Source organism: Panulirus ornatus, chromosome 21, assembly GCF_036320965.1.
Source record: "Panulirus ornatus isolate Po-2019 chromosome 21, ASM3632096v1, whole genome shotgun sequence".
NCBI lineage: Eukaryota > Metazoa > Arthropoda > Malacostraca > Decapoda > Palinuridae > Panulirus > Panulirus ornatus.
Genome location: NC_092244.1, coordinates 9,747,185 through 9,771,039, shown reverse-complemented (window position 1 = coordinate 9,771,039; position 23,855 = coordinate 9,747,185). Strand labels below are relative to the sequence as shown.

At 45.7% G+C, this 23,855-nt stretch overlaps 1 protein-coding gene across 1 annotated transcript in view; it reads left to right on the top strand.

Moving 5' to 3' along the window:
* The window catches only part of LOC139756349 (CD109 antigen-like), a 140,432-nt gene that overhangs the window by 52,898 nt on the left and 63,679 nt on the right, over positions 1 to 23,855 (top strand). Inside the window, exons 3-14 of the mRNA XM_071675715.1 lie at positions 855 to 1,035; positions 1,892 to 2,051; positions 3,190 to 3,260; positions 14,329 to 14,380; positions 14,818 to 14,948; positions 15,570 to 15,752; positions 16,611 to 16,747; positions 17,167 to 17,254; positions 18,217 to 18,333; positions 20,649 to 20,866; positions 22,581 to 22,700; positions 23,202 to 23,301. Of these exons, the coding sequence (XP_071531816.1) occupies positions 855 to 1,035; positions 1,892 to 2,051; positions 3,190 to 3,260; positions 14,329 to 14,380; positions 14,818 to 14,948; positions 15,570 to 15,752; positions 16,611 to 16,747; positions 17,167 to 17,254; positions 18,217 to 18,333; positions 20,649 to 20,866; positions 22,581 to 22,700; positions 23,202 to 23,301 (1,558 nt within the window). The remainder of the gene's footprint in view (positions 1 to 854; positions 1,036 to 1,891; positions 2,052 to 3,189; positions 3,261 to 14,328; positions 14,381 to 14,817; positions 14,949 to 15,569; positions 15,753 to 16,610; positions 16,748 to 17,166; positions 17,255 to 18,216; positions 18,334 to 20,648; positions 20,867 to 22,580; positions 22,701 to 23,201; positions 23,302 to 23,855) is intronic.

Here is a 23,855-nt window from a genome sequence, read left to right as displayed (position 1 = left end):
ATGAACATAGGTTAAGCAACAGTGATTATGAACATGGGTTAAGCAACAGTGATTATGAACATGGTTTAAGCAACAGTGATTATGAACATGGGTTAAGCAACAGTGATTATGAACATGGGTTAAGCAACAGTGATTATGAACATGGGTTAAGCAACAGTGATTATCACTGATAGCAGAGTTCGTAGAAGATTTTGTAGCTCATATGTATAGAACATTTATTCATATTTATTCATTTTGTCTTAAAAGAGGTCACACTTTTCTTTGTGATTGCGGTATTTATACTGTGATGAAAGTCACTCGCAGTCAGAATGTTGTCTTTCATTATTCCTCTAATCAGGTAAAGCTGTTTGGGTGTGATTCCTTCTCTCCCAACCCTAAACTAACTCTTGCTGCAGCTTCACCTTTGGTTGTATATCTTTGCAGCCAGTTTCTCTGTTCTTTTCTTTCTTTTCTATGACCCTACGAGGTTCAGCTGATACATCCTCGCCAGGGCTTTTCCCTAACCTTCCGTTACTAACGTCCTGCCTTCTGCAGGGGCCCCTAGTGCTATGAGCTCTCTCTCTCTCTCTCTCTCTCTCTCTCTCTCTCTCTCTCTCTCTCTCTCTCTCTCTCTCTCTCTCTCTCTCCTCCATCGTTCCTGTCTTAACTCTAAAGAATCTTATTTTTCTCTGATTTTCTTCTGTTTCGAATCAGTCGTTTCTTTAGTGTTTATTCTCCTCCTTCCGTTTTTCCAAGAGCTTTAAGAGACACCCCCATTTCTCTCTGTTATTTACATGAATGGTTGATGCTTAACTTCCCCAGCTCATATTACGTATCATTTAACTCTTCTTTCCTTCTTTCTGCGCCTTCTGCAGGAGCTACATCATCGTGGCGCCCCGGCTGGCCCGGCCGTCCACGGTGTACCGAGTGGTGGTGGGCGTGCTGAGCGGGTCCTCTCCCGTGGACGTGAGGGCGCAGATGTCGTCATGGGCGGGAAGCCTCACCGCCGCCCAGGCAACCGTGTCCCCGGGGACCACGCAGGAACTGCTTATCCAGGTGCGTGCGGCTGACGCTGTGTTGGCCCGTAGGGTCTTACGATGTGAAAGGATATTCTGATGTGGCGTTTAGTTTTGTGTGGCTGTTCTAAGTGCCACATTAGTTGGGCTCTTTGAACACGACGGTACGACCCTTGGGTATCCACATTAGTTTGGCTCTTTGAACACGACGGTACGACCCCTTGGGTATGATGGCGAGGTCTTTGATCCGCTGAAAGGTGTGGTCAAAGACTAGCCCATCCAAAGATCGATCCATCATGCTCAAAGATCGTACCCTTGAAACATAAAGTGTACGTTCACTGTATGGATCAAAAGGTCTGCCGTAAATGAATAGGGAAGGGCTTTGTTAAGTAATGCGGTTTCTGATGTCTAATAATGGAAGGTGTGTGTGTGTGTACACCAAAGTATCTGGAAGGTGTGATGTATTGCTCATCTTAAGCTTCTCTTGGTCCCGATGACAGCGTTGGTTCTCATACTTTCTTCATTATGGAACCGTTACACTGAGGCGGGATGAGAACCTTCGTGCTGTTGGTAGAGAGGCCGTATCTCGTATTCTGGGAGCCTTCTCGCTATTGGTGCTATTGCTACCCCGGTCAGAACTTTCATCTTCTTCCTATACCCACATCTTGAGGTTGCAGCGAGAGTCTACCTGGTGCTGGTGCTCGTGGTCGTGGACTTTACAAACTCCCGTGCTAATGGACCTCTTCTTTAACCTGTTTATTGGTGCCTTAATCAAGCGGTGTTCAGCGTGTTATACCAGAGACTGAATGCAACACCCATGTTCTTGGATGAGAGCTTTCACGCTATTGGTGAAGAGAACCAGCATGTCATTGGTTCTCATGCTCATCTACTTACAGGTACCTTATACTCATGGAGTGAAAGCTTATACGCTATTGGTTGAGGGACGCCGTGACCACTCCCTCGTCTTCCGAAACTCCACCCAAGTCTTGGCTTCGCCTTCCTTCCTCTCCATCCTTATACACCTCTCCAGGCCGTGTTACACCGGAAATCAAGAAGGTGAGTGTTTGGTATTGGAGTGGAACGTAAAGGGTATGCATGAGAAGAGAATTCATGCATTAATAAGTATGGAGGGAATCTGTGTAATATGCACAACTGGAAAGGTAAATATGTTAATGGGAGAATAGAGTAACGGAATCGGAATATGAAAACAAACCTTTAATGGTAGAAATAGAAAGTGTGATAAGATAATGGGGATAAAGAGAATGAAAGATGTATTGTGTAACTGAAAGATATGGATGATGGATGAATAGAAGATAACAATGGAAATAAAAAGAGAATTAAGAGAAAACAGGGATGGAAAATACGAGAGGTCTGTGTAGTAATTAAAGGGCAAACATGGTAGTACATGAGAGAATAGATTCAGGTATGGAGTACGCATTGGATAAAAATAGATAGTTGAGAAGCAGAATTGAAAGAATTTACAAAGAACGACAGAGGCTGGGACTTGTTTCTCATTGTAACAAGGAGAGATTTACATGAGTGAAGTGTGTAAGGATAAAAGAATGGAAAGAGAGAGAGAGAGAGAGAGAGAGAGAGAGAGAGAGAGAGAGAGAGAGAGAGAGAGAGAGAGAGAGAGAGGATGGAGGGAGGAAGAGGTATGTGATGGTATGTTGAGGTATAGAGCTGTCTGCATCGTATTATCATCGCAATGGCCTAATCCAATTAGTCGAGAAACCTGCTCGCAGAGGGATGATATCAGATTCAGTTGTAACTGCAAATGAGGATCACGTTGATAATGTTGAAGCTGGAGAAAATGTTGGTACAAGACTGACAGATTACTTTTAGGGTTGCTTTCAACATTGCGTGTAATATTGGTCAACATGACAGTCGCGAGAAACTACCTGATTTTAAAAATGCAAATTTTAGTGATCTTTGCATTGCTCTTGACAGCGAAACCTGGGATTACATAATGTCCAATGAAAACGACGTGAACGTTGCATGGAAAAGCTCCAGTAAAACACTCGAAGCAGTGGACGGAACATACGCACCAATGCGAGATAGACGGCCTGTTTCTAAAACGAATCCAAACGGTGGAAATATATGCGTAACCAACATGATAGAATAAGTCATATAACTTTTCGTTTCCTTTTTGTATTTCTTTGTATCCCTGACTCACTAGCATGTCCTCCTACAGTTGGGGTGCGGGTGGTGCTGCTCACGACGGAACTCAAGCCTTATGGTGAACCTATCGACGGCTACATCCTGGTATGTACATTGTATATGGTAAATCCTTCGTTCCAGTCCATATTATTTACTGTTTTATGTTGTTACTGCACCCTATCATGTTGCTACCCATCCTATGAGGTAGATTTTAATTTTTGATGTGGTATCTCTTCCTTGAAGTTTACTTTCATGGTATATGAAACCAGAAACCATTTAACTAAATGTATTTTTGTTTTTCTTCAAATATTAATATGATATTCCTCTTTAGGGCAAAAGAAAATGATTTGCATTAAGTTATGGTAACCTTCAAGGCCCTGTCCAGGGTCGTCGCCAGGAGCCTTTATGTCAAGTAATGACACATTACGTATTTGGAAGGTAATCATGAAAGCCCTCTGGGTGAGAATTGTATGTAGACAGTGCAGGTTTCCATGTGAGGGTCTCGTCCAGTGTGGCGACATTCCCATCCCAGCGGAGTGACGTAGCAGTTGCCATGCGACCAGCCTTTCATAACTTCCTTCTTGTCTCAACTGTTCCGGCTCGCTGCCCCTCCTGCTCCTCACGTGAAGACTGGAGGCTTGAAAGATCCGCAAAGCTCTTGAAGAAAGTAAAGTGTAGTGTATACATACACCTCCTGCCTTTAGCATCCCCCTCCCCCCAATAAGGTGGAAGAGTTTTGGTTCTCCTCCGCCGCTCGGGGTGTCCCCATACGCTCTCAGGGGTTGGGTAATCAACCAGTATTCACCAGATAGTGTGGGCGACGCGCGCTGGCATATCCGGCCTCCTGCACCTCATCAGTGGTCGCCGCGCGCGCCTGGTCGTGCATGTTCAATGGAACTACAGCAGCCCTTGTCCACCTGGGAGGGAAGACCACGATGAAGGCCTCGGTTGTATGAGTTGAATCCCCCCTTCACTCACCCACCCACCCACCGGCTCAATGAGAAAAGGGGAGATATGACAGTAGGACAAGAGAGAGAGAAAAGTAGCGGAAGACCTGATCACGACCCGTGATGAGGTTATCTGCCGGAGGACGGTAATATTACATGAGAAAGCAAGATAACAGAAGACCTGGTGGTCTGTGGTGTGTTTATCTCCTGGAGGACAGAAATACTATATGGGAAAGGAAGATGACAGAAGACCTGGTGGTCTGTTGAGGCAATCTGCTGAAGGACAGGAATAACGCATGGAAAAGCAAGATAAATAAAGACCTGGTGGCCTCTGACAGTTTTCTGCTGGAGAACAGTTATATTATCCCAAATTCCTCATCATGATAGACGGAGACAGGATAGTAAATCAGAAGGTTTTTATGAGGATGAAATTATGCTTCATTTACACAAATGAAGTTTCAGGTTTCTGATGAATTGTACATAGATGTTATGGCCAAAACTTTGTTGAGGAAAAAGATTCTGCAAATAGACTCCTATCCTTCTGGTTGAAAATTTGTTTCCTTAACATGATCTTTGAAACGTCTATACACACATAAATAGTGGTGGAATCGTCGATGATAGAAGTATTAGAAGATTAGATGACAATAAAGCCTCAAAGTATGAAATAGTGGGACGTAAGCTCTCTCTCCACCCTCGTTTTCTTTACGTATTAGCATCCCACGCACACTTCTTGGACAATTAACTTCACTAATGCCTCTCATTTACTGTCTACACCTTACTCCCAGCCACCCACCCAGCCCTCCTTGATACATACTCAACCAACGTGTACTTTTGTACCAATGTTCGTGATGGTCGTCATGTCACTCTTCTTGCTCCTGCTGTTTCTGCTGCTGCTGCTCGTACTACCTCTGCTGCTGCATGACCTACCCCTGCAGCGTGAGTGTGTGTCATATCACCTGTCCCTCATAGCGACCCCGAGCGAGTAAAAGCTAGGAAACAAGCACCTCAGGTGGACGTGCTGCACTTGTAATGGGGAAGCCACTTGTGTTTGGGGAGGTGGGGTTGGAATAGGCCGGATGGCCTTGTGGCTGAATGGTTGAACAGGACCACGGGACAGTGGTACCCCACGACTTACCTCTCGGAAACATTATGGATTGGAAAGTTAAAAGAGGACGACTCCAGAGTGCTGCTCCGTAAGGGGACACACTTAGATGAGAAGGTTAAATAGGGGTTAGTACGGTTGCAATTGACGTTGCGACCAGTCGCTGCTCAGGACGAATAGGTCCGTGCGCATTATCCCGCCTTGCCCAGCGTTACGTGTGAAATGATAATCATGACTGGTAGTGGTCGGGGGGGAAAAAAAAAGATTGAAGTCATGCGACTGGTTTTTCCAGTTTATTATTGGTAGGCTTGGCTTTCTGTTCACTGAATTTTCTGCTAGAATGTGAAAAACTTATGCAACTTATATAATTGTGTGTGTGTGTGGAGGAGGGAGCGAGGGAGGGGGTTTAAGCAATCGCAGACGTGCCAGCGAGAAGACATCTTTAAACGAGCATCGCCTCGGCCGCGGTTGCAGCCTGAATGCTTGCTTCGCGGCCGTGACGTCACAGGGAACCCATTCAGTCCCCCGTGACGTAATGCGTTCGTATGTCTCGAGCGTTCGCTCCCGTGGCCTGTGCCAGGAACACCTGCGTCTCGGGGAGGTGTTTCCCTCTCGGTGTTCTGACCTTTTGTTACGTTCGTTGTGTCCGTATCCACTACAGGTGGCGCGAGCGGGGGTGTTGAGGGTGGTGGACCGCCTTGAGCATTGTTGTGCGACCTTCAAGGACGTTAGAACGACCCTTGAGCGTGACTATACGACTCTTTCGGCACGCATGGTACGACCATCTAACAGGATGGAGCGACTCTTGAGCGTGATGGTACGACCTTAGTACGTGATGGAACGCAATTTGAGTATGACGATACGACTGTCCAAGTTCAATGCTACAACCCATTGAGCATGATGGTATGACCCTTGAGCACGGCATATCAACGCATAAACATATGGATACCAACCTTAAAGGGTCAGGTCAAAGGCCAAGCCTTGTGACCCAAAGGTTATACCATCGTGTTTAAGGGGACTGGTGATCTCAGAAACGACAACTGACTGGTAGTAGGCGGGACAGGAGTGCCTGTTGCAATTTCAGACCACCATCTTTAGTACAACTTGATGCAGATCTCGCACCGACCCGCGTTAGGCATATAAAAAGAAGACTTGACCAACACGAGTCGCAAGGAAAAAGCCACGAGATGGGGAGGTGAGGATCAAGGTGAGGCAGCGTCCCTCCAGTTCTATATTGGAAGGTATCTCTCTCTCTCTCTCTCTCTCTCTCTCTCTCTCTCTCTCTCTCTCTCTCTCTCTCTCTCTCTCTCTCCTTCATCTTTCTCAGAGTCATTTAACCAATCATTCCAGAGTTGTGTTAGTACTTTCGTCTGCCATTTTTGAGGTATACATTTTTCAAATTGTATAATAACATGTGTATATGCCTCTGTACTTAATTGTAAGCTGTTAAGCTGTCACACAAACCGATTTCCAGTCATCAGGAAAATGTCAGCTGTTGTTAGATGTTTTTTTTTTCTCCCAGTCGAATGCTGCATTGTTAGATTGAACTACTCATGGACACCAGGTCATAATTGCAACATATATAGATCTGGAAAGATAGAGATGTAAAGACAGCAAAGGAAAAAATGGCCTCTAAAAGTTTTGAAGGGTCAGGTGTGAGCTGTCAGGGTAAACATGAGAAGGTGTTGGGAAACAGACAGCAACAGCGGCCTGTCCTTGAGTTGCCACCGACCCCACAGTAATGATGTGTGACGCAGTGGCTTCTCCAGCGCCAAGTGGTGTGGCTGATGACGGAGGCACACGGGCAGCCAGACCGCCTCGAGAGCTAGAGAGCAGGATGTTGTCTGCAGAAGAATGGAAAAGAGAATCGACACTGCGACGTAGGGAGAGTGAGTCAAGGTTTGAAGTCAGACTGATTAGTTGAGGACTTCGACTCTTTCAAGCCATTATGTAGGGCTAAGACCTCACCAGTGAGTGTAGCACTTTACATCAAGACGAAGTGGTCGTCTTTCATAACCGGGATGTAACGATTAGGAAGAGAACAGTTTGCGGCACGTGAACAGGTATCCCAAGTTTTCCAGAGGCTGACATGGTGGTTTGTGTAATGCTGTGTTTCCAAGATAGATTTTTAATCTTGCGATGACAACAAGTTTGCTTTTACAGTAATCACAGAGTCGTCAACAGAGATAAGAACAGTGTGAAGGGTTCCAGAAAGAGGTTTAGATGGAAATAGGTTTTAGGGGCACTGAAGTCCTTTCCAGGTGTTAAGTTTCAGACGAGACGTGAATAGGACGAAACAGACTGCTCCTGTGTCCGATTTTTGCGGGAGTATTGTGAAGAGTCTTTCACAACTAATGCACTGGACGAACCAGAGAATTGTCCGTGCCTGTGTGCTCTAGGGGCGCGCTCCTTCCTCTGTATATTATTCTTTTGTTATCCCTGTTCCTTCAGTTTTATCTCTGGTTTTACTTTCATCCCTTTCCATCGTGGAATTTACCGTTAACAGAGTGTATAACCTGGATTGATACCGAGGCCGAGCTACTGTCAGCCCTGCGTACCAGTTACACAAGGATCAAAGCTCCATGCACAGGCTTCAGTAATTTTCCACTCTGCGTAGTCTCACCTCAGGTGTTCCTCCTCCTCCCTCACCTGGCTTGGTCGCTGTAATTTCTTGGCCACGACGGCACAACCTTTCAGCACGACTGTGCACTACCCTTGAGCACGACTGTACACACCCCTTGAGCACGACTGTGCACTACCCTTGAGCACGACTGTGCACTACCCTTGAGCACGACTGTGCACACCCCTTGAGCACGACTGTGCACACCCCTTGAGCACGACTGTGCACCCCCCTCTTGAGCACGGCGGGAGACGACCCTTGAGCAAGATTCTTCGACGCGTTGAGCACGACGGTAGACGACCACTGAACACGATGGTAGACGACCTTTGAACACGACGGTGCGACCCTTGAGCACGACGAATGCGACCCCTGTGTACGATGGGTCTAACCTTGAGCACGACGAGACGACCCTTGAGTACGATACTTTTGACCTGGAGCACGACGGTATAACATATAGTTAAGATAGCCTGTCCTTTGACCTGGTCCTTGATCTAATGTCAGGTCAAAAGCCAGGCCATCTTGCCCGTGGGTCGCACCATTATGCTAAGGTGTCGTTACCGTGTCGTGTTCAAGGGGCTGTGAGTTAGACGCAAACTCCAACCAGCGTCGTAGGTTAAGACGTCCTATAAGCACGTAAAATGTATTGCATATTTACGTCTTGCTTGTGAAAGTCTGGTCGGACAGAAGAGCCAGCGTGTTGCTTCCCCTCCCTTGCCCCCCTCCCCCTCCTCTTCCCCCCCAACGCTTCAACCAAGTGCCTCCACTCCACAAGTCATCCTGCCTGTGCAGAGAGAGAGGGAAAAAAAAAAGTTGTTGGGTCTAGATTCTGGCGAATCGAAGTTTAACTCGAGTTGTTATTTTTTTCTTCTTTTTGTGCGTGTAATTTTTTCCCCCTCCTCCTCCTCCTCCTCCTCCTCGTGCGCCATCTGCACCACCAACGCAAGATGGAAGACCTGTTTCAAGAATGTCTCCGGCCACCTATCATCTTCAAGCCGGGGACTGATAAGGTAAAGGGGGGACATTATGTCTCAGGTCTTGCCGAAGTGTCAGCGATCGCTGATGATGATTGCGACGTCACCCCCCCCACACACCCACACACACACACACACCCACACACCCCTCCCCCACTACTGTGTCGGGATTCCCTGTGGTATTTCCCGGATTCACTCGTGGATTAAGGAATCTCTTCTCTATTTCCATCCAATTAAGAAATGATTGCTGGCGAGACTACAGGGTAGTCGGGGAATCGCTGCTATAGGAAATTTCCACAAAGTAAACCAGTTCGGTTAGAGGAACATAGACCTTAGAGATGCATAGTGGAGAGCACTGTAATCATTTTGACATCCAGCCTTAGATCCGGGGCCACAGGATGTCGGGCTCGACTCCCCTTTTCCATGACTGCTGGCAAAGTCTGACCCCCCAGACCTCTCCTCTGATAGATGTCTCCGTTCTCCGTAACAGTAGAGGAACTTCAACAGGACTTGAGGTTGATGGTGGACAACCTCAGGACTTTGTTTCCTAGTGTGAAGGCGATCTATCGAGTCCCTCTGTGACTGGACACGCAACTTAAGGTCGATTATGATCTCTAGGCAAAAAATGCAAACTGCAGGCGTGGCAGTGTGAGCCTGTGTGTGTGTGTGTGTGTGTGTGTGGGCTTGCAGTGGGGGCAACACGGAGTCAGGAGTTTTAAAGTGGCGTCACACTGCCCATTCGTGGTGTTCATCACTCACACGGAGATGGACGACTGCTGGAGCTGTTGTGTATTATGTGCAAGAGCAACGACCTCCCAACTCCTACCTCCTCGTCTCTTCACCATTGCTTGCTTCATTCTTCCTACACGTAGGGCGTTCCCACTATCAGTTGGCCCCCTTCCTACATTACCCCCAGCCCTCTTGCCCCTCCCCTCCTCACCTCCCTCCCTTTTGTCCTCCCTTGTGACCCTAGGACTCGGTGTTGGCAGCCCCACCACCTGAGTTCATCACCTTGTTAGGGCACACAGTGTGAGGCACCAACCGTTACCTGCTTGCTGCTGGTGCTGGTCCTCCTCCTCCTCCTCCACTTGCCGACTACGCTGCTGACTAAACCACTTACGGGCCTCCCTCCGTATTTACCCACGTCGGGTTAACTGTGGCGTTTTGAAAGCCGTCACACGAGATCATATTTATTTCTCCATGGTATTTTGATTTCCAGGTACTTGCAATCAAGGTAGCATGAACGTCTTAAGTTGTTCTCCATTGGTGAAAGGAATCGTTTAGGAAAAGTGTAGACCAGATGGTTTCCAGCCTTGACATACTTCAAAGGTTTGGACAGGCGTAGTTCTAATTGATGCTGACATACTCTGGCTGTCACAGCTACCAGTATGATGTACCCCAAAATCTCATTGTCGTTTGAGATTGTCATTCAAAGACCCTGTGAATCACTGTATGATGGTGTTCTTTGATATTTATTTGTATTATTCATCCATTCATTTTTCCGATAACAGAAAATGTGAAGTGAGTCTCACCGGTAAGACCTGACGAGTCCATCACTGTGGACTCCACCCCTCCAGTATATACCCAAAGCACCATAGATACATATCCAACAAGCCACCCATCCACCTCAGCAAGCCTCCACCGTACCTCTTCACCCAGTAATGATATCTTCAGTTCCTCCACTTTATACCTTTTCCTCTCGTAACCTACCAGAAGAAAAAAAAGATTACCTGAGGTCCAGGTGCTTAGGAGCACAATGATATCACAATAACATCACAAAAGAAAAATCGCAGTCGTTCTCTTGCGTCCCGTAATCTTACAGCAGTCAATGTTTACACGAACCCCAGACTGATCAATAGCTAGTCAGTCGTAAAGCCTATCTCATGCAAACATTGGTTAGTACTCCCAATGTATTGCGGTACTCCCTGAAGCGCCTGTAAGGCCCCACTTGCGAGCTTGCATCACACCCTTGTTACGTCACGTCAGCAGCAAATTATCTCGATTATCAAGCGGCGAAACATTGGCTGGCTAAGAACAGCAACAGTCGCTGGCTGCCGTCCTGCCCACAAGGAGCAATGGGTATGTGTGTCTTAGCACCAATAGGTTCCCGAAGTATGATTGACCCAGACATCGGAGGTGGCATGCACTTACGCTTGGTTGCTGGTTGATTACTATCAGTTCCAGAGGACTTCAAGAGGCTGAATAGCCCAGGTAAACTTTACTAATAGGGTTCGTCTAGAATTCAAAGGAAGATCAATTTTGAAACGTTGAAGATAAGTTTGACATCCTGTCTGATAACCAGATTATTTATGACTACTTAACTACCTGAGAACGAAGTTACGACCGTTGAGCATGTCGGGAACGACCTTTCGGCATTGGCCTGGCTTTTGACCTGACCTTTATGGGTCAGTCATGTCAAAGGTCAGGCTATCCTCATGTTGGGGTCATCTCTTGTTCATATCCTCTGGTTCCCTAAGAAACCAAGAGACATAAGCTGTCTCTACTCACATACCTTTAGAAACCAAACGACCCGTTTAGTTTTCTTACCTGCATAGAAACCCTTAAAATCTTGAGTCCAGTGACAGATTTAACAATGGACTTGCTCATGCCTTAATCCAGATTTGTATTCGGCTTTTGTTAGACATGTTAACTGGAATATCCACTTGCTCTTAGAAACCGAAACCAAACAGCCAGTAGAAGGTTTTAGTGTTTTTTGACACAGATACTGAAGACATTAGAGACGCTAGCCAGAAATCCCATGTAATTTTAAACAGCATGAGACAAACGAGAGATTTTCTGCTAACATTTCCTTAAGGGAATGTCGTCGGAATTTGGTAACGCAGTTGGAAAACGTAGGTTTCTCTTAGATACCAAGAGACTGGCGAGAAATTTTTTTTATTCTGGAATCTAACGGGCCCTCCCTCAACCTGGATTGCTGCACGGCAGAGGTGAGTGACCTGAGCTGAGTGCTACGCTATGACTAGATCGTCTTGAACTTACCTCGAAAAGGTCACCATCGCATTTCTCTCACGTTAGGTTACTTAGACGATCTATCACGCAGACGCAACGCACGAACACGGACGTGCTTGGTTATGTACGTACACATTTACAAACGTACGTATGCATGAATACACACACTGGTATAGACAGATTGAGAGGTAGACGTTTATATGCACCTGTGTACATAATACGTACGCATAGATATAGGTGCGCATAGCCATATACACCTGAACAGTATTTACTTGAAAGAAAGAGTAATTAATTCATGTCTTGGGTTAATATTCTCTGAATCTTTTCGCCAGGGAAGAAGGACACTTGGTCACGTGAAGGTCATCAGTAACCATTGTTTGCCTCTCCCACCTCACTTGTTGGCTAGTTGCCTTTAGCGCTCCATCTCCCACTCACCCTCCCCTGCATGCTTGCATGTCTCCCCAGTCCGTCCTCTCAATACTCCCACCTCCCACAGTTGTCTCCCTCACCACACCCACTCCCATCATGCACTAAATTTGTAGGGTCGTACACCCGGGCGACTCCAAGGAATTGAATGGTTCTTGAGGCGCTCGACCACCTTGAGTACCTACCCCACAGCCTTGCACCCCGTCGTCTTCATACCACCTGACCAGATCTTGACGTCCACCACGACCATAACGTCCTCAGTATGATTATGGTAGTGCCCAGTGCGCGTGCTTGCGTGCGTGTCGATATGTTGCCGATGGATGACCTGAAGAAATGGTATTACTATTAATATATAGTGGTTGAGATGGGTAAGGCTTAGCCCGTTTATTTTTGCGCTGCGTTTTGCGCCAAACCCTCGGAAGGCCTTGCATGTTATGATTATGCAATGAGATACATTCCTGATGGTGCGCTTAAAGAGTCCTCCACTGACTTCGGCCTCCCATCCTGCAGGAGATTTTATCACTAGTATACAGTGAGATCTTTAGGTGGTAGTGCGCCTATGTAATCCTCCACTGAGACATTTCATCCACGCTCATACACAGGACATATGAACATGATCTTTTGTCGATAGTTTTGCCTTTGAAAAACTGCCAAACTGCCACCTGTCTCCTGTGTACTTGAGAAATATATATATATATGATTAAGTTGACCTAACTCTTTAGCTGCTGGTACGCTGGTGACCTGACTGGAGCTGTTTTTCATCATTTAATTAAGCTGCTGATACTACAGGTGACCTGATTGTTGAAGCTGCTGTAGACCTGATGTTAGTCTGTTGAGACTGTCAGTAGCCTGAGCGTTGCCCCACAAAAGCCACGCGTAACCTGATTAGCCCCGTGGTAGGAGCACTTACGCCCTGATTAGTCCACCGTGTATGTCTCATGAACTACTTCTGGGTGTCAAGACTCGTCGGGGGATTTTGTCAGTATCCCCCATAGTATATTTCTATAGATACCTTAGCCCTGCAGAACTCAGTAGGATGGTTTTGTAGAAGATGGGAAGACCAGCACCTCCTGAGGAATGAAAGATTGACACCGCAAACCACCCAACTCCCCAAGCTTTCCCTCAGTGGGAGAGGGATGAAGGAGCAGAGAGGCAGAGCGCTAGAAGGCTATGTACACGATGGACACCATAAGCCCAAACTCCAAAACCGGGATGGGAAGACAGTCAGAGTGAGGGAAGTGACCTTACAAAACCTGGAAAGGCGGGAGGGAAAGGGACAGGGTTGCGCTGGTTGGGGCCAGTGCCCTTGGCTCAACACAATGAGAGGCAATTAACCTTTCGAGCCCGACGATGCCACAGTCAAGTGTAACGGCGTGAACTTTGACCTAACCCTTATTGATCAGGTCACTCATAGCCAAGGGTGGTAGCGCCGTGCTCAAGGATCGTGCCGCCGTGCTCGGGGACCGCACCGTTGTGCTCAGCAACCTTACCGTTATGCTCAAGGACAGTACCGTCTTACTCAAGGACCTCACCGTTGCAACTCCAGGACAGCACCGTTGCAACTCAAGGATTGCACCGTTGCACTCAAGGACCGCACCGTTGCACTCCAAGACCGTGCCGTCTTGCTAACGGTGTTCACATCTGTACCGCCAAAGCCATATCACGTAATGTCTGAGGCCTTCGGTGGCAGGCGCACTTCAGAACCTTCTCCTCGGGTTGAGGGGTGTGGGCGAGCGTGGCTGCTGGTGAGGAATCCACCAGCAGCCATGTGGGTAGTGGTGGTGTTCCCTGGAAACAGAGAGGGACTGGACCTACTCCAAGGATCTACGTCTCTCTCTCTCTCTCTCTCTCTCTCTCTCTCTCTCTCTCTCTCTCTCTCTCTCTCTCTCTCTCTCTCTCTCTCTCTCTCTCTCTCTCTCTCTCTCTCTCTCTCACCAAAACTTCGCCTTACTAACACGCACTAACTCTTTCTCTCCCTCATTCTCCCCTTCCCCATTTCTCTTTATCATTCATCTTCTCCACCATCCCCTCTTGTCCACTGTACTTTCAGTTTCTACCCCCAACCCCCCATACTCATTCATCAACCAACATGTTAAATGTGAGTTAGCACCAGTTAATCCATCTGTCTCTTCTCCAGGACCCTCAAGGCATCATAGTCAAGCGATGGGTCTCCAGGACGCCCCACGTCGGTGAGTTTCCAATGAGTTTGTTCCCGTACTCTCCTGTGCTTGCTTGTTCCAACACAAGGAAGTCCCTGGTGGTTTTCTCTACCTGTATAGTCTTAAGCATTTTATTCTTCCAGCCCAGAGGTTTTTTGGGTACTCTCTCTCTCTCTCTCTCTCTCTCTCTCTCTCTCTCTCTCTCTCTCTCTCTCTCTCTCTCTCTCTCTCTCTCTCTCTCTCTCTCTCTCTCTCAAATCGTTTCTTGCCATATTTCGTGGTCTGTGTATGCATCTCTGGAAGCATTGTTCAGTTCTGATATCATCAAACTGGTTTAAAGACTTTAAAAAAAAAAAAAAAAAAGATATTGTGATAATCATCTCTTACTCTTATCTCTTCAGCGACAGGATGCTTTATGGCCTCTAACCTGTCACAGGGACTTAGCTGTATTACTCCATGTGCCGCAGGTGTTGTGTCATTATCCTTCCTGCTGCCGGAGCTGCCACAGTCAGGGTGGTGGCGGGTGCGGGTCTCGGCCAGTGGTCAGGTGGAGGAGAAGCGATTCCTCGTCCACAAAATTTACGAACCACTCTACGAGGTAGGTCTCAAAGTCACTCTGTTGTCAGCCTCCCGAGCTCATACGACCTAATTTACCCTATAACCCATCCCTTGTTGTCAGTCACCTGGATTCATTTGACGTAATGACCTTCAAAACCAACCATCTGGTCAGTCACCAGAACTCATATGACCTAATTAACCCCAAAACCAACCTTCTCAGAAGGCATCTGCTCTCTATTGATCCTTTCCCTTTGTCTCCCTCTAGGGAGTCATGGTCGTTCGATCTATCTCCTGTCAGCAACCCCTTCTTCCGTCTTCCATTTCTTCCCTAAAGGTCCATCTCATCCCAGCCTGTGTTCCCTCTGTCTCTCGTTTGCCTTATCATCGTTGCTAGTGTAGCACGGTGCCATATCATTCACTCACCATCTAACTCCTCTTTCTCCCAAGGTGCTCGTCTCCCCTCATTTGCTTCACTGTATCGAATCGTTCTTGCCATTCCTCGTAGTGCCAGTCATGTTATCCCTTACTGCAACTCACAGATGCCTTACGTGCACAACACCAACAATGGCTTCGATCTCCATGTGTTCATTGAACTAATTCTTTTTTCGTTTCTACGTAATAAAATATACAGTAGGGTGTTGATGCCTTCTCGTGTTCTTAGGTGTATGTGGAGATGCCATTTTATGGGTTGTCTGACGACGAGGAGATCAAGGGGAACTTAACAGGGAGCTACAGCTCAGAGAAGCCCGTGTACGGCAACGCCTCCCTCACCCTGTATGTGAAGCAACCCTGGAGCCTGCCGGACTCCCAGCTCAAACGGGTCTCCTCCATTTACTACAGCTATGTGAGTTGCTCAGGCCTGGTGATGTTCATTGTCTTTGTCATACCTGGCATTGGGTCGTAGGGTTTTATGTGGGGAAGTGAAAGAACTCTCTTTTTGTTTAAGGATTCCTTTTCATGGGTTAAGAGAAGGTTTTGAATAGATTCTGGTATGAAAGGAAACGAAGTTATTTTCTAGGGGATTTCTTTCGTTAAGGAAATAGCACAAACGAATAGGTTACCGTGGTCTTGTATAGCAAGACGTCTTTTAGTGTTTCTTTATTGAAGAATGGTTTACCATGAGATTAAACAGACGTTAGTTCTCGTAGATTTCTGATTTGAAATTGAAGGAGATTTTGTTTAATAACTTCCTGCCACTCGGGACAATTCAAGGGATTATTTTCAGTACTTGAAAATAATGGTTTTGCTGGTTTATACTTTGAAATGGTACATTTTGTTTTTCAATTATCTTCACAAAAAGCCTACACACATAAGGGATGTATTTCGATAACGTCCAGTAGTACCGAGAGGTGTGTTTTGAAACATCTAGAAGTAGTCCAAAAAACGATCAATTGTTTTTTATAAGTCACGTGATATCAAGTGAAATATGATTCCACGCAAAGGTCTCTTTTACAAGAGGACGAGTCTCACTGGGTTCGCACAAGATCAGTATTGGAGAGTTTCAGGGATTTACGGTGTAAAAATAAGCCAGTGTTGTATGTCACAGGAGAGTTTGCTGCTTTTCATATCGCATACAGAATGCAACAGATGAGCTTAGGATCTCTAATGTCACTGATTAAACCTGGTGGGTGTGTGTCGCGAAGTTCCGCCATATTCATTTTTCTCTCCGAGTGACTGACCACTTTCCTTCACTACACCCAAGGTGGACGCGGAGGTGAACTTCTCTTTCCCGATGGCGTCACTGCTGGATCACGTGGATCGCCTGGAAGGCGCCGAAGTGAAGGTGGAGTGTGAGTTTCACGACGTCTTCACCTGGATTAAAGCGGAGGGACACTCCAGGTAAGGCCCTAGCGCGTTATGATGTTTCCAGAGGTGTTCCAAAGAAATTGGTCTTCCAGTGACTGTTTTTTTCTTTTCCTTGATGGACGGATCATTCTTAACATGTTTGGTTCTTCGTTGCGAGATTTGAGGTGGTGCATTTTTGAACCTCACATTCAGTGAGAGCCAAAAGGTATTTCCCTCCTCAGGTCTTACACTGATATCACTCACCTCCAGATATTTCTGCTTTATCATCCACCTCTTCATTTTCTTTTTCCCAGCCTTCTTAGTCCAATGTGCAATCCTATCATTATTATCATTAGACAACCTACGCTATTATGCCAGTTCGTTATTCACCATATTTGCTTTGATGTTATTTGGATGCGTCACTGTATTTCTTTTTGTCCAGTCCGTCATACGTCACTGACTTCTTTTTGTAGGATGCGGATCCTGAGCAACCGTGTGCAGGTGGAGGTGGTTGGAACCGGGCCCTTCGTGTTCCGGCCAGGGATGCCCTTCAGCTCCACGGTAGGTAGTGAAGTGACCTTTGACCGTAGGGTGACCTAAGTGTCAGATCTAACCGGGGTGAGGGGAAGAGGTGATTAAATCATACTGAAGACGCCAGCAGACATACACACACACACACACACACACACACGCGGATCACCTTACGGTGGTACCTTGACATACTCCAAAATTGGTCTGATGAAGTTCAACGTAATGGGGATGGGTCAAAGTGGAAGAAAGCCTCGCTATGAATATCATCTTGCTCGATAAAAGCTACAGCAAAGTACATGTGAGAGAGACTTCGGATTGATCATCGTCCCTCGCCTGTTTAGCTAAGTCCCACGTTAGGAGAATAGCAAAAGAGAACAGCTGGAGCGGATGAATGGAAGAAAACGAATGACATGCTTAATGTGGGCACCATACAGAAACTTGAAACGTTTTGTGCTGGTGGAAACTGCTCAAGAAGTGGAGGTCTTACGAATGTAAAGCTCTCTCCTCATACAGTACAAATAGGCAATTACACACACACACACACACACACACACACACACACACAGGCATGACATATTTAAACTAAGTTAAACCACGCACAGAAAAACTGACAGTAACTCTCAAGCACACGTACAGTGATAAACTGTCAAAAGCATAGAAATGTGTATGTCAGTTTGTACATATAATTTAAGACTGCATTTTATTGTTGATATCTCTGGTTTCAATGAGAATAGAAGTAAGTGGTCATGATGCCTGAATTACATTAGACTGGACTGTTCATATTTTCTTTTTCCTAGTTCCTCTTGTTATTTAAGTGCCTTCCCTCAGTTTTAGACATCTGTTTTCATACTGTTACTGTCGTTAACCGACTTCCTTCATTCATTTTAATTTCCCTGCGCCCTTACTTCAGCTCCTGGTATTACCATGTTGTTGTCTTACTGTCCAGCAGGTCGTCTTGTATCATGTGTCCTTCCCACATACCTACCCAACAGGTCTCAGTCAAGCACGGGGACGAGGAGCCAGTGAAGAAGTCGCGTCTTGCCCAGTCATCGTTAATCATTACAGCCTCCGTCACCTCCACCTCCGGCGTCACCTCCACCCTGCCCCAGGTGATGATGACCTTTGGTATCTCTTCATCACGTTCAGCTGACCCCATATTGTGTTTACACCGAACGTCATGTTACACTGACTCATATTATTGCCGACGCCTTGCGTCACACTGACCTTTCGTTAGTGTCTCGCTGTTCATGTAGACAGGACCATGTTTTTTTCCTCTTTGAAACTTATACTGACAATACTTCTAACCTTGTGATACACTGACCGTATTTCAAGCAAACACTGTGCGATGATCACCAGAAAACTGGCTTTGTAATGACCTTGTGTCATACTGATCCTCTGTTACGCTGTGCATATGTTTCCGAGCTGTACTGCGTGGCGTAAACCCCTTCAGGTGCGACAGTTCGATCATTTGTTCCACGATGGCTTGGCCTTTCACCCAACCCTTCAGCGTCAGGTCAAAAGGCCCCAAGCCATCTTCGTGCTAAAGGTTCTTATCGTTGTGTTCATGGATTATTTATGATCATTAATGACAGCCTGCGCGTTACATGATCAGTATATAATCCTCATGATTAGACACATTGCTTCGTGGAAGGGAAAAAAGACGCTTGAAATTGATCAGCGGACACCTTCCATTTTTTGTGTATCCGGAGAATGTCACTTTTGATAAGGAAGACTGCGTCATCTTGAACGAAGGAGAGGTCTCCACTTTAATCTGGGGACTTGTGGGAGTCGTATGTGACCTGGGGACTTGTGGGAGTCGTATGTGGCCTGGGGACTTCTGGGGGTCGTCTGAATCACGATTCTGGGTCATGGGAGGGGCCTAAGCAGTGGAAGATGACATTTGCACGAATTATATCATCCTCGATTTCGTAATGTCGATAGATGGGTGGGGGGGGGGGCTTCCTTACAGTGTGTTTAACGTATCATTCATTTCCTCAGAAGTGTTTGATAGATAGTTTACATTTGCTGGAATGCCAGTTAAAGTATGTTTGTATTTTAGGGTTCGACTAGCAACCGTACGACTACTGGCTGACTGGGTAGGTTTACTCACGTTAACAGTGTGCCACAGAATCAATATTTTCACGATTTTTTTTTTTCTTTTACGATGTTAAGAATAGATCTTGTTGTTCATATGAAATAAGATGAAATGTGTAATGTAATTAGACGAGGTGAGTAAAGTGTCCAGTAAGGATAAGTACTTCATTGTGGAGCTAGTTTTGTGATCTTGGTGACAGATAGCCCGGGAAGTTAGTTCTTTTACCCTCAGCTGAGGGACCATGTGTCATCCAGAACTTTAATGGCTTCGTATGTGTTAGAGAGTATGAGTTTCGGCATTTTTAAACTTTTTATTTTTGACAGTAATGGAACATTTCTCTCTCGTAAGCTTTTCATTGTCTGTCTCGTTCAACTGCGTCCACAACACAGCAGTTTCATTTGTCGTGTACCACGTAATCTTTCCTATTAGAATGCTTCTTTTTTTCCTCTCTCTCTCTCTCTCTCTCTCTCTCTCTCTCTCTCTCTCTCTCTCTCTCTCTCTCTCTCTCTCTCTCTCTCTCTCTCTCTCTCTCTCTCTTTTGGCAGGTGTTGACTGAGCCGTAATCTTTGCGTGAGCCTTTATTGACTTAGAGATTTTCATGAGAGGGGAAATGTATTTATGATTCAAGGAAACTTCCTAGAGCTAAGCTTATATAGCTCGTAAGGATTTTTGCTTACGTGTGACAGGTTCTTTGTGATAAAGTGAATATAATTAAACTGTAGGTAAAATAAAACTACGTTGCGTGGTAGGGTGGTTGTATCATATTATTCTTAACCAGTTTATAAACTTTCAGGTCTCTTAATGTTTAAGTATCACATGAAAAACATTCATAATATAATGTTCACCAGTTTAATAGAGGTATGGTATCTTGATTGTTGTTTTCGGAAGTGGGGAAATGTCGGTGCATCCTCTCCTCCCTCCTTAGCCTAACTCTTCATCACCTAATGATATACAAATAAGAATAGCTATTTTTTTTCTGGAGGGAGGGGGATTTCAAGCTACGTAGTCTTGGTAAAGCTAGTCTGTTTATTCTTGGATGAGATATATCTTTTTTTATGATTTTATTCTTTAATTCTTATGCTTAAGCTGTAGCTTTGTGAAAGCATACTAGGATACTTAATGTTAAACTGATTAGTATGTTAACTAGGAGTCCGGATCTCCTACACTGTCCAGTACAACTGTAGACGTGACTCGGTATCATGTCCATAATTCATGCTCGAACGTTGAAGCCACATTATGGATTGTCACATCCAGTACAGGCCCAATGCATTGGTGAACTCAAGATATACATATATAATGCGTCATATTTCTTCCCATCACCCCATCCAGATTGTCATTCCGGCCCTCTCGAAGGACAGGGTCCAGAATGAGACGCCAGAGATCTTGAAAGAGGGACAGAGAGCGTGGGAGTCTCCATCTGTTGATGGCGAGGAGGGAATGCCCCAGGCGAACGAGGTGGCATGGGTGGAGAGAGAGTTGGTCAACCTCATGGACGACTACATCAGTAAGCAGTACTTCGCCGAGTACCGCGACACGGGCATCTTCAGGTGGGTGGATCCTCGCCGTCAACCATGATTGCAGTATTAGCTATTACTCAACACTTGTCATGACAGGCCCGAGAACAACCAGAAATGTGTATGATACGGATTATCTTATTTTGATAACAATCTGTGTTTGTGTTCCTGTTTAGTCAGTCTTTTCTCGTAATGAAGAATAGATTTGTCGCTTCCATTAATTTCTTCAAACATATTCTGTCAATCATCCAGGTAAAGAAATTCGGCTTGCAAGCAAATAATCTCTCTCTCTCTCTCTCTCTCTCTCTCTCTCTCTCTCTCTCTCTCTCTCTCTCTCTCTCTCTCTCTCTCTCTCTCTCTCTCTCTCTCTCTCTCTCTCTCTCTCTCTCTCTCTCTCTCATCTTTGTAAGTTTTGAATAAAAATACACTTCACGTTTACTACATACCTAAGAAGTCATCTTGGATAATATCCCATTCCTTAGCTGATGTTTTAATGATAGTAATGTGTGCAACCGAATACAGAAGTGAACAAAGAAATGACTTGCAAAAAGAATCACTTTAGTTCATAGGTCAGGCCAAGTTAAGGTTGGTTTTATTTTTTTATTCAAATTGGTTTACACCTGAGTTCTTAGAATATGGCCCATCTTTGGACTTCAGTACAAGCACGGCTTCCTTTCGAGGAACGTCATACTTTAAACCATGGAGTAAATTTACAAAATGTGTTTAACGAATTACCTTTTCAGAGGAAGACAGCGGAAATGTCTCATTCTGTGCCTCTCATATCCATCAGCCTCTAAAAGGTGATCTTTCATCCCCTCCCCACACCCACCCTTTTTTTTCTATCTTTTAATGGGGTTATTAGAGGAGAAGAGCAGGAGGTGGACAGGGGAAGGGATAGTCTGAAATGGAAGAGTGTTTACAGTGGAGGAAGTTATGATATGTATCCTTATGTACCATATTATGTCTCATGTGTACCTACATCATATGTTAATATGTAATAAAGTATTGCGTTCGTCTCCCTCTTGTTTTGAACGAGCGTCATGCACTCTGTCGGCAGATGGATTAAGTTCTCCGAGTAAACAATTTCCCTCGTGACTCTTGTTTGTTTGTGAAATAAACTTTATCTCACGTCTTCACCAGCGTCTTTGTTTCATCAGTCTTACAAACATATGTGTGTGGTGTAAGTATTTGATGCATGTTGGTGATTTTGGTGCCCCCAGCACATTGAGGTTGTGTATGTAGTCGTGTTGTATCTTTTTCTTTTTTAATTCAGTAACTTAAGCTAAGCACAATTTATTGTGTGCAGCGATGGTTGACGGGAGTGTTTTGAGGATTCAGTGGAAGCAAGGGTGTTCTATGTTTGTACTGATGCCGAGATCTTGGATTTGTCTATAGTTCAAATAGTCGTTTCTTCAAGTTTCTCCACATTCTCTCTCTCTCTCTCTCTCTCTCTCTCTCTCTCTCTCTCTCTCTCTCTCTCTCTCTCTCTGCTTTCAGATTCCCTATTCTAGTCCACGTTTCCACCCTTTCTTTCTATCTCACATACACCTGGGTTACTTGCACGTAAACCACAAACATTGTCATTTCACTTGTATAGCACATGACGACAGGTAATTCACACAGCTCTTTCATTTTCAATTTTTCTGCGGTTAGCTCAACTAGGAGGCCCTTCCTAATGCTGAAGTCTCTTTAACAGATGCTGGATCGTAGGTAGTATGTCACTAGCACCCGCTCTCCCTCCCTGCAGGTTTGAGTTTGATGTGCCGAAGGACTCTGCGTCCCTCCGTTTGGATGTGGTCTACCGGGACGCCCACACCCAGACTTCCACCACCACTCATGCCCACTCCCACTACCACCCAGACAACAGGTGAGTGAAGATGGAGGTTAGGAGGCATCGGGGAAGGGGAGGTTGGGAGACACATGTGGAGGAGAGGGTGGCTGGGGGTTACACCGTGAGGAGGAGGGAGGGGTGTTAGTGGACACAGGTAAGGGGAAGGGAGAGACGCCAGGTGACGGAGTTGAGGGGAAGGAGAGGCTGCGGAACGTAGGTGAGGAGGAGGGAGTGGCTGAATGACACAGGTGTGAAAGAGGAGAGAGAGGTTAGGGGACAGGTGAAGTTCACTGGGAGGCTGGGGGACACTGATGAAGGAGAGAGAGAGGCTGGAGGACACAGGTGAGAGGAAAGGAGAAGGTTTGATACACAGGTAAGAAGGAGATTGAGGGAGGACACAGGTGAGGGGGAGTGAGAGGCTGGGGTACACAGGTAAGAGGTAGGGAGAAGCTAGAAAACACAGGTGAGTGGAAGGTAGAGGCTAGGGGTTACAGGTAATCACAGCAGATTGCTAACATGTACCTCTAACCCCCACAGGTATGTGCAGGTGACCTCCAGCACAAATGAAGCCAGAGTTGGGGAGTTTGCAGTCTTCCACATCCGAACAAACTTCCTTATTCAGAATTTCACCTACCTGGTTAGTATGGACAGTTTACACCTAGATGTGTGTGTGTGATTACTATTTGTGATTATTGTTTGTGCATTACGATGAGTGAGTTTTACATTTTTGTTACCCTGTCTCTTTTGCTTTTTTTTTTTCATCATGGAGGCTCATCATGAACAAAAGTCCACATTTAGGCCTGGCCTCAATTGAAGTATACAGAGGTTAATGAAAGGGGAAGAGAAGAGATAAGTGAAAGTATGTACAAATTTTGGAGGAATTGAAAAACCTGTCTTTTAACATGTAACAGGTCAAAGTTATTGGGAAAGACGTGAGAGGGTAGAGAGTTCCAAAGCTTCATTGTCTGGGGAAAGAAACGGTTATCGAAATAGCCTATCCTTGAGTTGCCAGTGATTGCACAGTAATCATGTGATGCAGCAGCTTTCCCAGTATTGCAGTATTGCTTGGTCTAGTTAGTGATGGGACACACAAACAACCAACTCTCAGGAACAAAAACCAAAGTAATACCTATAGAAGAGGGAAAGTGTGTCCTGTTTTGAAGTTAGCTTGGGAGAGCTTCTAAGTCAGAG